Source organism: Falco rusticolus, chromosome 3 (assembly GCF_015220075.1).
Source record: "Falco rusticolus isolate bFalRus1 chromosome 3, bFalRus1.pri, whole genome shotgun sequence".
NCBI lineage: Eukaryota > Metazoa > Chordata > Aves > Falconiformes > Falconidae > Falco > Falco rusticolus.
The window spans coordinates 96,114,061-96,128,250 of record NC_051189.1 but is presented as its reverse complement, the minus strand read 5'-3'; the positions used below and the strand labels follow the sequence as shown (position 1 = coordinate 96,128,250).

Here is a 14,190-nt window from a genome sequence, read left to right as displayed (position 1 = left end):
CAGCAGAGAATTCCCCTGTGCTGCAGAAAGAATAGCCTTCCTGATGTAACCACAGAGGTCTCTCTATCCTGGTACTAAAATAAGCTGGCAGTGCGGGACAGCCTCTGGTCCCCTGACTGTTTTTTATGCAGTAAGAACTATCTGCCATCTCTAATCAAATTATTTTCAACTATGCAATATAATGAAGATAACATTATCACAAAGAGGTACTGCGGCAAATCATTAGGCATTTTGTCCGTAGACCAAATATTTTACCTTGCTAATAGGATGATCTGCTGCTGCTGGAACAAGCTGGGTACAAAGCTGCCCTTGGTACTAAACAGAACATGTCATTTTTTGGACTACCTTCCCTATTCTGGGACTTGCTCAGTTTTCTTCTACAAGCTGAAATAAGATTTCCAAAGCTCGTTGATCTTGCAGGCTGTGAGGACAGCCTGCATTTGTACAAGATGCTTCACTTAGCCTATTTGGGGCAGCATTCAGAGATACTCACAAGGGACAGTAATAGAAAACAGCCCAAGGTGGGTAAGGCACATCTGACCAAATGTACGGTCTTCCTCCACATGCAAATGGCTAAGAAGGTAGCTGCTGTAGAACGGGTTAAATACTTACTTTAAGATCAAACATATAATTTAATTTAAATTAATTGAAATAATTTCAATACTGCATTAAAACACCTCTTGAGTGACTTGTAAAAGAAGTCCTCAGCGGTTGTGTTCAAGCTAATTGGCAATACTAATCAGATGCCCTGGTTGAGTGGCACATTTGGTTTTTATTGCTCTTTTATGAATCTTTCACTTCCTTACCTTGTTTTTGCTGCTTCTCCACATAACCAGAGCTCTGCAGTTACGCAGTCTGCAGTATATATTGCAAGCCAGGCACGTCCTATTAAAATCTTCTCCACTGGCTGTGTTATCTACTTCCTTGAACAGGATAACGGGGTTCAGAAAATTCAGTCATTTTCTCCTTCCTGCCACAAACCTGTCCAACAAGCCTGGAAAGGCTCTTTCCCTGTCTCTGTTTCTCCAGCAATGACTCTGCCCTGCAGTTGCTAGACCCCAGAGGAGAGGCCTTGTTCAAGTACTATCAGCAAAACTCAAGTGGCGTTACTGATGTTAGCAGGAAAGAGTGCACATCAACATGTAATTTTAAAAGTCGATCCATTACCTTTCTAGCCTTTGCATGGTCATGGCTAGCGTTTTGTTCAGTTCCTCTATCATCCGGCACCCTGAAGGGTGAATGGGCAATGTGCTGGAACCAGAAGGCAGGTGCTGGCTGTGGCTGCCATACTGGAGCTGGTGCTGGTGAGCTGCTAATTGGGAGGGCAGGACAGTATGATGGTGCTGGGTCAAAGGCTGCTGGGAGCTCTTCTGCGTGGAATAGGATGAGAGAGGGAGGTCTGGCCCCCCTAAAGGCATGCAAATCATGACTTTCTTTGGAGGTAGTGGAGGTGACAGTTTAACTGGCATACAAGGCAGTTTCACAGGAGCGCCAGGATCTAAAACAGAAGAAAGAGAGGCCCTAGTGTTAATTTTCATGTCAGTAAGATGGAGATCACAGTATCTGCCTGGGCGAGCAAGTTGCTAGTCACCACGAGAGTGCGTACCCCTTCCCTGCTGCAACAGACAACTGCACAGCCTGTGCCCAGCATGATCTTCAGAAAAAGTGCTGCTGTTTTGCAGCATTTCTGAATGTCACAAAAAACCATCCCAGGGCTGTGTATGTCCCTTAGGAGACACGTTAAGCAATGCTTACCAGGGTTTGTGGCACCCTTTGATGCTTTAAAGCCCTAGCCCTCCAAAACAGCCCTGCGAGGTAAGTGCAACGTCTCCTGCTCAACAGGCGCACAAATAGGGGGAGAGCAATTCGGTGTCTGAAGTGACAGGGTGACTCACCATCATCACTGCTGGAGCAAAAGCTCAGGCATTCCTGGTCCTTCTCAGCCACTGCAGTGCAATTACTACAAGTCATATTTCTTACTGCTTTGTAACATGCAAAACATCTGGTGTCAAAAATCACATTACAGGGCAAGAGAGAAAAGAAATAGGCTTTGAATACTAAACAGGAGTGGTTTGGAAAAACCAAGGGTACAGGAGAAGAAAATTATAAAGGGCAGAAGACTGTTAGGACTAATGTTTTACAGAAAACTTGGCAGCCATTTTTCTCTGGACACGTGAACTGAATTTTAACCTTTTTAACTCTAGGCATGTTCATTGAATCCCATAGTTGAACTACAAAGAGTCCCCTGACTTCCATGAGAAATCAAGAGGTTCACAAGCAAACCTCTCTGCCGAGACTCAACTGCAGGATGGAGATTTTTGTAGTTGCATTGTGAAATGTTTTCAGAAAGGAGAAAAAGCAACGGGAGGGCTTGTAGTTCCCAAGACAGGTGTGGGAAATGGTCACAACACACACTACGAGCTAAACCGAGAGTAAATACACTGTGAGCTGCAGCTGTGAGTTTGTGTGTAGGAGGAAGGCCAGGCCCTTTCCAGCCTGGAATTCCACAGACATTTGGCTCTGCAATGCAGCTCTGCAGGCAAGGCTTGCGTGATCATTGACCTCTTGTTGCTTTACATCACTCTTCTTGTAACATGGTAAGAGAATTGAAGGGCCAGCATCTTCTTTTGACCCAACAAAGCTTGGGATTAAGACATTGCTCTTCATGTTTCAGAGGTCATCACCCTCCTGAGCGATACCAGATTTCTCAAGTCCTTTTCCAGATGGTTCTTTTTAGTACAAACTATGCTTTCCACCCTCCTGGCCTATTTTGGATATTGGCTGTATTAGTACCCATATCAGGGTGCCTGAAGTTGATGCTATAACTTTCAAGCACTAACACTTCTGGAACATTATTAAGGATAGTAATGTGGAAAAAGACCATGCACAGAGCTAAGCTCAGATACGCCATGAGACTTTTTTTAGTGCTAGTCATAGCTTCATTGCATCCACCGTATCCACTTCATACTAGTGCTTTTACCACTTTAGAAACAACACACTGACAGTAAGTCTTCCCTTTCTTCAAAGGACTTATAGGCTAATGACACAGGAGAGGCAAAGGGTGTGCAAAGACGAAGCAGAGGCATGGAGAGAAATGTCCACATTGCAGAGTGGGAGAGTTATAAAGAGTAGAATCCAAGCCTTTTGGCTTTCAATGCAATATCGCATCCACTCAACATGTTGTCTCTCAAAGGCAAAAATTCTTCTGATGGCTCCACCAAGGCTGAAATCTGACTGATGGGATTGCCAAAGCAAAGGGCACTGCCCTCTCCTCTAAAGCGGATTGCCTTCTGTACAGTAGAAAAAAAAGACTTTCAGGATTTTCTATTCAAGCACAGGAAGGTCTCCAAGTTACCGTGTTTTTCTTACGTCCGCATTATCTGTGTACATTTCCTCTTTGTATCCTGCATAAAAGAACACACCTCTTCAAGAAAAGGTAAATAACAGAGAGAGTAAATTGTATAGAGCCCTGAGAATAAGGCTCCTATGGGATTTATAGTAACAAAGTGTTTTCATATATTTGTTCTGCAGGCACTTTCACTTCTAGAGCTGGTCCTGAATTACAAAGCCTCCATTGAGATCTGCAATTCCATTTTGTAAAGCGCAAGTCTGACTGCTGGTTTTAGATCCTTTTCTGCTGTATCTCAATTAAAGTCCTCGTTTGACAGTGCCTGTGCCTGGACGTCCCACCACTCTGTGTATGATGCCTGGGAGCCATCCTTAATGGTGAATTCAAAGAGATCCCAATGGCAGGCATCTCTTGCTTGTGACAAAAGAATAACTGCGAGTATCAGCTGGGCTCTCTGCCTTCTGTGATCCTGAAGATTAGAGGAACATTAGATGTTGGGAGCGAGTATCATGTGCCAAATGGTTCCAGTATAAAGCAAACAGGAATACTTCCATCTTTCTTCTAAAATATAGTGAAAATTTATTTCTTTTCTTCAAGCGTTCATCTAGCAGAGTTGTGACACGGGCACTGCAGCATTGGAGTTGTACAGGAGAACAAGTCTGGCTTAATTATCTTGAGTAACCACATACTCCATCATGAATTAGATGTGCATACTCTGGTTCCCACTCTTCACAACAGAGGTATGGACCTTTAGTTTCCTCTTAAATTTAAAGAAATCCTTCACATCAAGGTGTTTTCAGTGGTATCACAGCTAGGTGACTCTACTTCCACCGGAAACCTGCCAAAAATCTTGTCCATTATTTTTAACATAAGGCTTTATTCAGACCAACTGTGTGTCACACCCAGGTTCTTGAATCTGTCTGAATATGGTCCTAATACCTAAATAGAGCCTTGGGAATGAACCAGAGGCATTAAATCTACTTGTCTGCCCTTCCTTTTCTACTTGGGTGTTAAAAAACGATGGCTAAAAGGAGAACGACTGCAATGGGAGGACAGTTCGATCCATTTGCTCAGAAACATAACAGTATATCCACACCGACATCAGTAACGGAGACCTTGTACTGCGAGTTTTGGTGCATGGTCAGATCAGTGAGTGTGCTGAGCAGCTAGGGCCTTGCTCAAATCCATGGGCTCCAGGCATGCACTTGGAAACCGTGCTACATCATCTGGAGTAAAGGAGGGAACAACTTCTCCCTGCGTGTAAAAGTGAGATGACTACATCTTACAACTTGTTTCTCTGTTTGTTTTAATTTTACAATATATGTGATACATGAATCAGGGATGGAAACAGTTATTGCCTCCAGCATGGAATATCCATCAGACATGGACGTCTGTAGATGAGTAAGAAGCTGGACAGCAGAAATATAAACAAGGAATCTATGATAAGTGTCTTCTCAATGGAACATTACCGGAGTCTTAAATCACTGCACAAAGCACTCGTGACAGAAAAGAAGCAAACTGTGTGAAGCCAGGTGTGCAAGTCTGATTAATCTCTTTTGGCTGAGGTTCTTCATGCTCAAGGGAATAATGAGCAATTTTGCAAGACGTTGGCTCTCAGCGGGGTTGTGACCACTCAGCACTGTGCATGGTTAAGTAATAACTGTGCCAGAACTGATGAAAGCAATGTTAGGCATCAACCTTCCCACTGCTGATGACAATAAATTACTTAAAAGATAGTTGTGGTTGCCACAATATTTGCCGCACATTACACCTTTGACAAGCAGGTCAGCCCTTACCCCTTCCACATCGATCATTTTGCTAATACCTACAGTTGGTAGCGTTTCCTTTTGGGTTTTTAGGAGATAGCTAAATGGACTTCTATTTGCTGCATGGAAGGTTTGTTCATGCATGGCTCTTCTGACGTGCTTGTGGTACACCGGGGCTGCACACAGCGCACCTCGTCCGATGCTTCCTAGACACTGAACGTGGCTGGAGAGTTGGTCGGCCCACGTTGCAGATACAGCTGTTGCAGATAGGGTGCTGGGAAGGTCTAGAAGGATGGCAGCACATGTTGCTGCAGTAGGGCTGGTAGAAAAGCTCATTTAAATCCCCAGATTCTGCCCTGGCACAACTGCTGCATGAAGACACCGGGTGTGCTTGGGAATCCTGGGCTTGTGGCAGAGCTGGCTGTGTTTGTCATCCTGCCAGTGGCAGAAATGCTCTTTCTGGACTTCATGTGACACCAAACAGGAGCCAGCATCATACCCTGACAGCAAGGAAGGCCAACAACCTCCTGAGTTGTATGGATAGAAGCACAGCCAGGAGTTCAAAGGATTATTCACCTTCTATTCAGCACTCAGACTGCGTCTAGATCGCTGTGCCAAGCTAACTTACCAGGAAAGTAACTTTCCAACTCCCAGGAAAGACATCAAAACCCCAGAACGAGCTGAGCAGAGGGCCACCGCAATGGCTGAGGGCACCTGGCCTGTAAGCAGAAGCTGAGAGACTGGGGCTCGTTCAGCTTAGAGAAAAGAGAGCTGCAAGGGGAACAGCTAACAGCAGCCTCCAGTACCTGTGAAGAGGTTCTGAGTAAGGTGAGGCCAGGCTCTTCACAGCGGTCCATGGTGGGAGGAGGAGAGACAGTGGGCAAAGACCGAGACAAAAGAGGTTCAAGACTGGGTTATAAAGAAAATGTTTTCTCCCATGAGAAGAGCCAAACAGTGGAGCAGGTTTTCCCAGGCAGGTTGTGCAGCTGGCATCCTTTGAAGGTTTTCAGGACCCAGCTGGACAAAACCCTGAGTAACCTGGTCTGATCCTGCTTTGAGCAGAGGCTGGACTAGAGACTTGCTGGCGTTCCTTCCCTCCTGAATGACCTTATAGGGTGACCTTTGCTGTACTATCTACAACAAGTAATACAACTCGTCATAGAGTTAACCAGTTACTCTTCAAATTCCATCCTAGTAATTAATTTTGTACATTAATGGGCTTAAAAAAAAAAAAGGGCAGATCCCAGTGTGGCCTGCTGAGGGAGCTCCATGGTGGAAATGAGGTGATGTGCCTGATATTTGCTGGTAGCGTTTGGACAAGTAACTTTCACTTTTTCAGGTCTTCTCTCCGGGAATCACTTGTGCCTGAACAGCGAGAGTCTCTTTTCTTATTTCAACGAGTTTCTGAACTTGTCTTCATAAAGACAAGTTAAAAACTGTTCTCAAAGATTTGCCATGCATCTCCAGGGAAGATTTGAGACAGAAATTCTTTGCTGTTCTTCTGCACCACGTATGCATCCAAGGTTCAAGTTGAATTTGCAGCACACAAGCAAAGCATGCTTAGCCTAAAGGTTGAAATGTACAGCCCTGCATAAATTCACATGCAGAGCCTTGAAGAGGGTTTCAAAGATGAGAAGATGTCCTGATGCCTATACGTGCTAGGCACTCCCCCCTCCAGGTAGCAGCATGCAGAGGAAGGATGGAAAGAGCAACCTGGGGTGCTGCCCCTGGGGGTGCCGGTGAAGAAGAGCTGCTTTTGCTCTGCTGCTTCTCTTTCAAGCACCACAGTGAAAAGAGAATTGTCCATTGCCCCCCGCCCCCCCCCAGGAATGCAACCTATCTTCACGAACACAGCCTGCCAGAGGTACCATCACAGAGGAGGAAGGTTGTGGATAATGTCTTGGGCTCACCTACAGAGAAGCCTTCTGAGACACACGTGACTTGCATCACAAAATACTGCAGAGAGTATTTACTGGATAAATTGTAGTTGTAAATACTTTTATAATGCTGTAACTAATGACCAGCTGTGTTGTGGCAATGCAGCAGGACACCAGGCATGCATGTTCTCAAACTTCATCCTTGGCTTGTCTGCATTACCAGAAGTAAATTTTGGGGACTTGTTAGATTTCCACTCTGTTAAATGTTTGCCTCTAATCATGAATAGCTCTTACTTTACAGAGACATAACTAGAAAGCACAATCTCAGAACAAAAAATGTGCTATGCCTGTCCTCAAAATCTTGAATGAAGCAAGCGAGAAAATGCAAAAGTGTCTTCAAAGCTTAAATACAATAGCTGAGTGGCCAGGTATGACCAAGGCTATGCCTTACTATAGTATTAGGCTAAATCTGGGCTCAAATACACCCAGGTGTTGCTGAGATCCCAGCTTAGCAGCATATATTTTGCTCTCTGATGTTTCAGCAGACTTCATGGGTTACTGGCAATTCAGTTGTTTGAATGCAGAATATCTGAATAATTTCAGAAAACATCTGTGCTGGTGAGAAGTAACAGCTTAATGAATCAAGATCAAAAGGAGCTTTACACCACTGGGGTATGTTGTCTATCAAATCAGATATGACCAGTCTTCTTGTCACTTTTGGCCATTAAAGATTTTATGATAATCTGGGGACTTTACCCCAGTAGTCCAATTAAATTTGGTCCCAGTTGGTTATTTCAGCTTCTCCTACATTTTCAATGGAGTGGGCTGCGAGTGTTGTCCTAAATGCCTGGGTTCTGTAGGTGGATACTTGAGAATTAAAATGATGAAAGAAATGCTGTGCATGAATGTTGTCTAATAATAATCATATCTGAAATCCAGTAGAAGGCTCACCAGGAGGTGACTGGCCAACAGAAAACGCAGAGCAGTGACACAACGGTATCAAAATAGTTAAGGATCCTGTTTTTCTCCCAGGGTTGCCTGTCTTCTAGGGCTGTGTGGGTGCTTCCACACCCAGTGCTGTGATGGGGGTGTTCCCTGAGGAGGCAGCATCATCAAGAGCATGGGCGGTGGCGTGAGGCAAAGCACACAGCATCTTCCGCAGCAACGGTGGCACCATTCCCAGTGGCTGTTCTGCAGTCTGCTCTTGGCTCTGTCCCTGTTTCTGCACTGTCCCGTCCCCCCAGTACCTCAGCCTTGGGAAGAAGCATGCCAAGGCTGTGTGATTTGTATTTGCTAGAGGCAATTCTCTCTTCCTTTCACCTTTAAAATGGATTTTTTCTTTTCATTCTCCCCAAAATTAAATGTGCTCTTACATGTTTATTTTATGCCTGCTCTTTTATGTGCATTTCTTATCAAGGGAAAGGCCAATCTTTGTCTTGGCAAAGGCAGATAGATATTTGAGATGGTTCATAAATGCTTTCAGAGGTGAGGAATGTTTCTTTTTCCATATCTAAAACCTGTTTTATGTCCTTTGCCAAACCCTGAAAGTCAGTGTTTGTGCCTTTATTGAAGAACTTTGGGATAAGTTCAGAGCAAGACAGTGGTCAGACTCAAAGGAAGCTTTTCTTTCCTCAAGTTTTGCATTTAAAATAATTATTTTTTTTCCTTTTTGCTGCTGACCATGCCTGTAGTAATTTTATAATATATGTTTGTATAAAACATATTTCTATTAAGTAAATGTACATAATTACACATACGCATGCATATATATGTATCTGAAGACAGAAGAGGTGCTTCTGCATTTTCAGATGTGTACCTGAACCCTTCACAAGATCACATCTCCCCTCGCAGTCTTCTGAAACAGAGCTACCAGACCATTTAATGACCATCACTCCCCACCAGCCATGCCCAGTCTGTCTTAGTTTGTCCTTCAACCTTCTCACAAAATCTTCACAGAAAAATGTGTATGCAACAAGAATGGGAAAATCTTCACCTCAAATGCCAGAATTCAGATTTTACTTGTTTTCTCACACACAACCTGAGGATGTCTCTGGAGTAATTAGTAAAACAATAGCATTAATTCTGCTTCTCACTGATGAGGGTGCTTCACTAGGATTGATTGCTCATTTCCAAAGATTATACACAGCTAAAATAATTACCAGTGGAGAACACAAGGCACTGACTAATATGTATATCTTTTAGACCACCAAAGTAAATGGACCCTTAAGACTAAGTTTAATACTTTTACTTACAAGGTATGTATAAATGAGGCTTTCAGTTCCACCAGGATTAACTGTCAATTAAACTAGAGCCCTATGACTAGATCTGAATCTCTGCTCCTTTCCCCTCAGGGTTCTGTATATGTGCGTACAAGAGTCTGTCTATATGCACATACAAGAGATTATTTAGGAACTGGATGACAGACCACTAAAGGCCACCACGAAGTCTGAGAAGCCACAGTTCTGCTTCACTTTCATTGGAAAGCTGTTACCATCAAGCAATTGACTGACAGCTTGAGCCTGATTCTACTTCACAGAAAATTTCCAGTTGCAATAAAACCCCACACCAGAAGCCCTGATCCTTTGATCCTCCTGCTATCTCTCACAGAAGAAAGGCTTATGAATGAGGACATTTAGTACCTGAGTTTTTTCCTATGCTATTCTTATTTTTTTATTTCTTCCATGTTGGCCTAATTTCTGAGCAGCTTCTTTTAATTGGGACGAAGTGTTAGGGGAGATCATAGGAAGCTGGTTTTGTCCTCACCTGAAGCCATTAGCACCGCTGCCTGGCTTTGCAGGCTGAAGAACTGCCCATTCAGTTTGTAGGATAAGGCAAAACGTTAACTATTATGTGTAGATTTTGGCAGGCAAGAAAGTAAAGAGGTTTCACATAAAATGAACGAAACTATACAGAACAAAACTGTGTGGTCATCCAAACAGAAACATGAAGACACTACGTAGAGATATGAGAGAAAACCAGAACATGCTCTTTCCTAATAAGCTCTTTCCTGATACATATCTTAACCTGAATAAAATGGGTATTACATGTCAGGGAAAAAAAAAACCCCAAAACAAACTAGAATGTAGTAATGTGGGCTGAGCATCTCTCACATCAGCTTTGAAAATACCAGAGCAGCATTAACACAAAAAAACTGACCCAGTGAGGAGAGCGGTAGCTGCCCCAGTACAGAGATGCGCCTCACCTCGTCTTGAACTCAGGATTTTGAGGTGCTGCCTCCTGGGCAGCAGCTGCAATTACCAGCAGACTGTTCAAAAGGTGCAGCCAAGCATTTAGGAAACCGTTTTTGGTCTGTGTAAACATAGCCATCCTTTGCTGCAGTGTTCTAAATGACAGACTTGAGAGAGGAGAGCCACCAGTCCTCCTTCCACATGTACCTAGAGCTCTGAATCCCAAAGAACCTTGTGGAAACATCTGGAATGCAAAAAAGGAGCCTGTATTGTCTACTGTTGCTAGCTGCTGTGCAGTGAGAGGTGAACTGCAGCATAAACTGCAGCACACCAAACCCCTGGGCACTGGGCCCTGGTGCTGCCCATCATCACCAGGACTCACCAGTGGGAGGGGAGCAGTCAGAGCAGGGGTGGGAAAGGGGAGCAGCTGGGCAGGCAGTGTGAGCAGGGAAGCAAAATGGCAAGAAGCCATGGGACAGAATGGCCTGTGTGAGGATCAAGGGGGCAAGTAAAAGACAAACACATGGGAAGATACAGGGTGTGCGCAGGGAGTGGAGAAGCAACAAAGGGCGAAAGGAGAAAGCAAAACTCTTCCTTTGCCCTCAGCTCCCACCTCTTTTCTCATTAAAGGCATTTAAAGACATCCTAGTATTTTTCTGACACTTCCTTTCCCATCAAAGCACATCCTGCAATTTTGGCGGTGATGGTAGGTCTTGATGAGTAGGAGTGAGGAGGGTTAGGAAACACAGCGGCAGTCTTAGGTGATTACAGCTGAGAGGGGAAGTGCCCTGAAGTAACCTTGATGAAGGTATAGCCTGAAGATGCTTCGTGATCCCTGCCCTCGGTACCAGACAGATACATCACCAGTACACACCACAACTCGTGCAAACAGGGTTACAGAAGGAGGAAGGATGGGAGAACCTTGCTGGAAGGGCATGTCTTTCCTAGAAGGGAAATGGTGGTGCTGAGGGTCCAGGAACACCTACTTACCAGTTAAGTGGCTGGCAATCCTGGCAATAGGTTTAGGAGGCAGGGCAGGGGGCTGTTTGAGGAGGGACAACTGTTTCACTGGGGTGTCCTCATGGTCTCCAGGGAAAGCGGCAGATTTTTTGGGGGGAAGTAGCAGGACTGGCTTAGCTGTAGGATCTTGGGACAGGAGGACGCCGGATTCATTGGATGTGGGGCTCTCTTCAGACACTGGAGGACACAACCACATCATAGACGCAACAACGTTACGAGCAAAGCAGCGGCGGATACAGCCGTAGTAAGACGAGAAAAGCAAAGCAACAATGCAGATTAAGAACGACTAATAGATTTCACTCAAACATCGTATAACATAGAAAGTAGAGGAGGAAGAAAGAGAGAAAAAGAGAAAGAGTAACACACATCTACACAACAGCCAAATTTCCCCTTACCTCTGACAGAAGCCAGCTCCCTTCTGCCAGGCTGGGACAAATTCCCACATCTTGAACACAAGTCAAGAGCCTTAAAATGTCACATCTCAGATGGTCTGTCACCACAGCTTGCCCAGGACCAGATATGTTAGCAGGTGGTATCTAAACTTATCCTACACATGTAAAAGCACCTCACGGGGCTTACTCCATTTCAGAGAGGCCGCACAGCTGTGTGAGATCATGGATGAACACTTCCACAAGTCGCTTCAGTTGAGTTTACTTCACTCGACCTTTGGCCACAGCTCTCAGCATGTGCTGCAGGAAGAGGAGCTAACCTAGATGTACAGCATTGCTGTGCTTCTGCATGGGCTGGGGAAGAAGCGCAGACAGCCTCACCTAGGGCAGGGCAGGGCAGCTGGCTGTGTTAGCTACTGAAAGATGCATGGTGCAAATGCCACCCAACACCACGCGGCAGCTGAAGGGCGTGATGTTGTACCCTAGGGTTTAAAAACGTTGTCAGCTCTCTGTCCTAGAGCTCGTTGGCACAGCTGAGACATAGCTGGAGAGTTAGGAATCTGCTCTAAAATGCTCACAAAGAGGTTACTTGTGTAGAAGTCGAGTTTACTTCTACGCCGAGTCAGTCAAAATTTCTCATGGAGCATCCCGTAACAATCTGTATGCTGTCACCTTCTCCACCAGAAAACTTTCATCTTCGACAAGGATATTTCAGGGCTAGACACCATGTGTTAGAAGTCAAAAACTTGTTTCAAACAGCTTAGAGTACCTACATCATAATGTAAATGAGACGTTACCTGTCCCGTCCATGATCTCTGTGGTTGGGAGCACCTCGTATGAGCAAGGTTCCCCAGGTGCTGGAACAGACTCCAGTTCTGCTAGGGCTGGCAGGGATACCTGGCTGGAGCTCAGCACTTGCCCAGAGCCCAGAGGCTGCCCATTCTCCAAAGCTCCTTCTTCATTTGGTATGGAAAGTTCCCCATCTGTTTATAGTTGGAGGAAAGCAGAATGACAACAGAAGACACATAAATAAGATGCAGAAAGAATTCAAAATGAAATCTGCTATATCCATTGCTTGCAAATGAGGAACTTGAACTGAGATCCTGTATGTATACATGTATTGGGTTTGCGTGGCAAGGTTTTGGTGGCAAGGTGACTACAGGGGTGGCTTCTGTGAGGAGCTGCCAGAAGCTTCCCCTGTGTGCAATGGAGCCAGTGCCAGCCGGCTCCCAGATGGACCCACCGCTGGCCAAGGCTGAGCCCATCAGTGATGGTGGTAGCGCCTCTGGGACAGCATGTTAAGAAGAGAAGAAAAAAAAAATCTGCACCAGTGGGAGAGCGACAGCCCTGCAGCCCCCTGGGCCAGGGCAGGAGGAGGCAGGGGGGCTCCAGGCGCTGGAGCAGAGGTTCCCCGGCAGCCCGCGGTGAAGCCCCCGGCCGGGCAGGCTGTGCCCCCAGCCCGGGGAGCCCCCGGGGGAGCAGATCCCCCCCCGCAGCCCGTGGGGACCCCACGCCGGGGCAGGGGCAGGGGGTGAGGAGCCCCCCGAGGGGCAGGAGCAGCAGGGACAGCTGTGATGGACTGACCGCAGCCCCCATGCCCCGTCCCCTGCGCCGCTGGCGGGGAGGGGGGACAGAAATCGGGGGTAAAGTTAAGCCCGGGGAGAAGGGAGCGGTGGGGGAAGGTGTTTTAAGGTTTGATTTTATTTCTCGTTATCCTACTCTGATTTGATTGACAATAAATTTAATTAATTTTCCCCAAGTCGAGCCTGTTCTGCCCATGACGCTAATGGCTGAGCGATCTCCCTGTCCTTATCTCAACCCACAAACCTTTCGTTATATTTTCTCTTCCCTGCCCAGCTGAGGAGGGGAGCGATAAAGTGGCTTTTCTGAGCACCCGGCCTCCAGCCAGGGTCAACCCACCACAATGCAGAAGACACAGGGATAAGGATCAAACCAATATGGTTTGTATCTCAAAAACACAACTTGTGCAGAGCAATTATTGGAGATGTCCAACTGTGATGCTTTGTCCACAACAGTTTCAGGGAAGTCTGTTGGCATTCCACTTGCCTTCAGGGGTTATTAAGATGTGGGAAAGGTCTGCCACATATCTGTGTTGACCCTTTGCTTACCCTAGGACTGTCATTATGATCCATGGTCTAAGCTGGATGGTTCCTGGCCATCCTCCACCCATGGGGCCAGGTGGCCCCATCCAGGGCCGCAAAATGTCTTTTCCCTCTGTCTCTGTTAAAGCTGGGAAGTCAGGAATGAGAAAGGGCTGGAACTGAAGCTACAGAGCTTTCTTAAGGAATTCTAATACATACAGTACATAATTTATAATATTTTAATAATAATAACAAGAATTACTCTCTTCCCTTACACCAATTTTTATGCAGTAAGGGACACAAACAAAATCACAGAAGTATGTCCCTATTTTACACACAAATAAAAACATTACAGCTCCCAGCATCAAGATTTTAAGTAAGGCACAGAATAATTTTTGTAGTTGCCTGGTATAAGATCTTGACACTGGGATATAGCAGATTCCATTTAGAAAGTCTGTTTTTAAAGTTATTAATATCTCCTCTATCTGAGCAAAATTTC

The 14,190-nt window shown here is 45.4% G+C and overlaps 1 protein-coding gene across 1 annotated transcript in view; it reads right to left on the bottom strand.

Annotated features, from left to right (window-relative positions):
• PHACTR1 (phosphatase and actin regulator 1) overlaps positions 1-14,190 on the bottom strand; it is a 303,624-nt gene that overhangs the window by 59,317 nt on the left and 230,117 nt on the right. The window contains exons 4-6 of the mRNA XM_037380131.1: positions 12,387-12,572; positions 11,171-11,377; positions 1,168-1,498 (exon numbers count right to left, since the gene is read on the bottom strand). Of these exons, the coding sequence (XP_037236028.1) occupies positions 1,168-1,498; positions 11,171-11,377; positions 12,387-12,572 (724 nt within the window). The remainder of the gene's footprint in view (positions 1-1,167; positions 1,499-11,170; positions 11,378-12,386; positions 12,573-14,190) is intronic.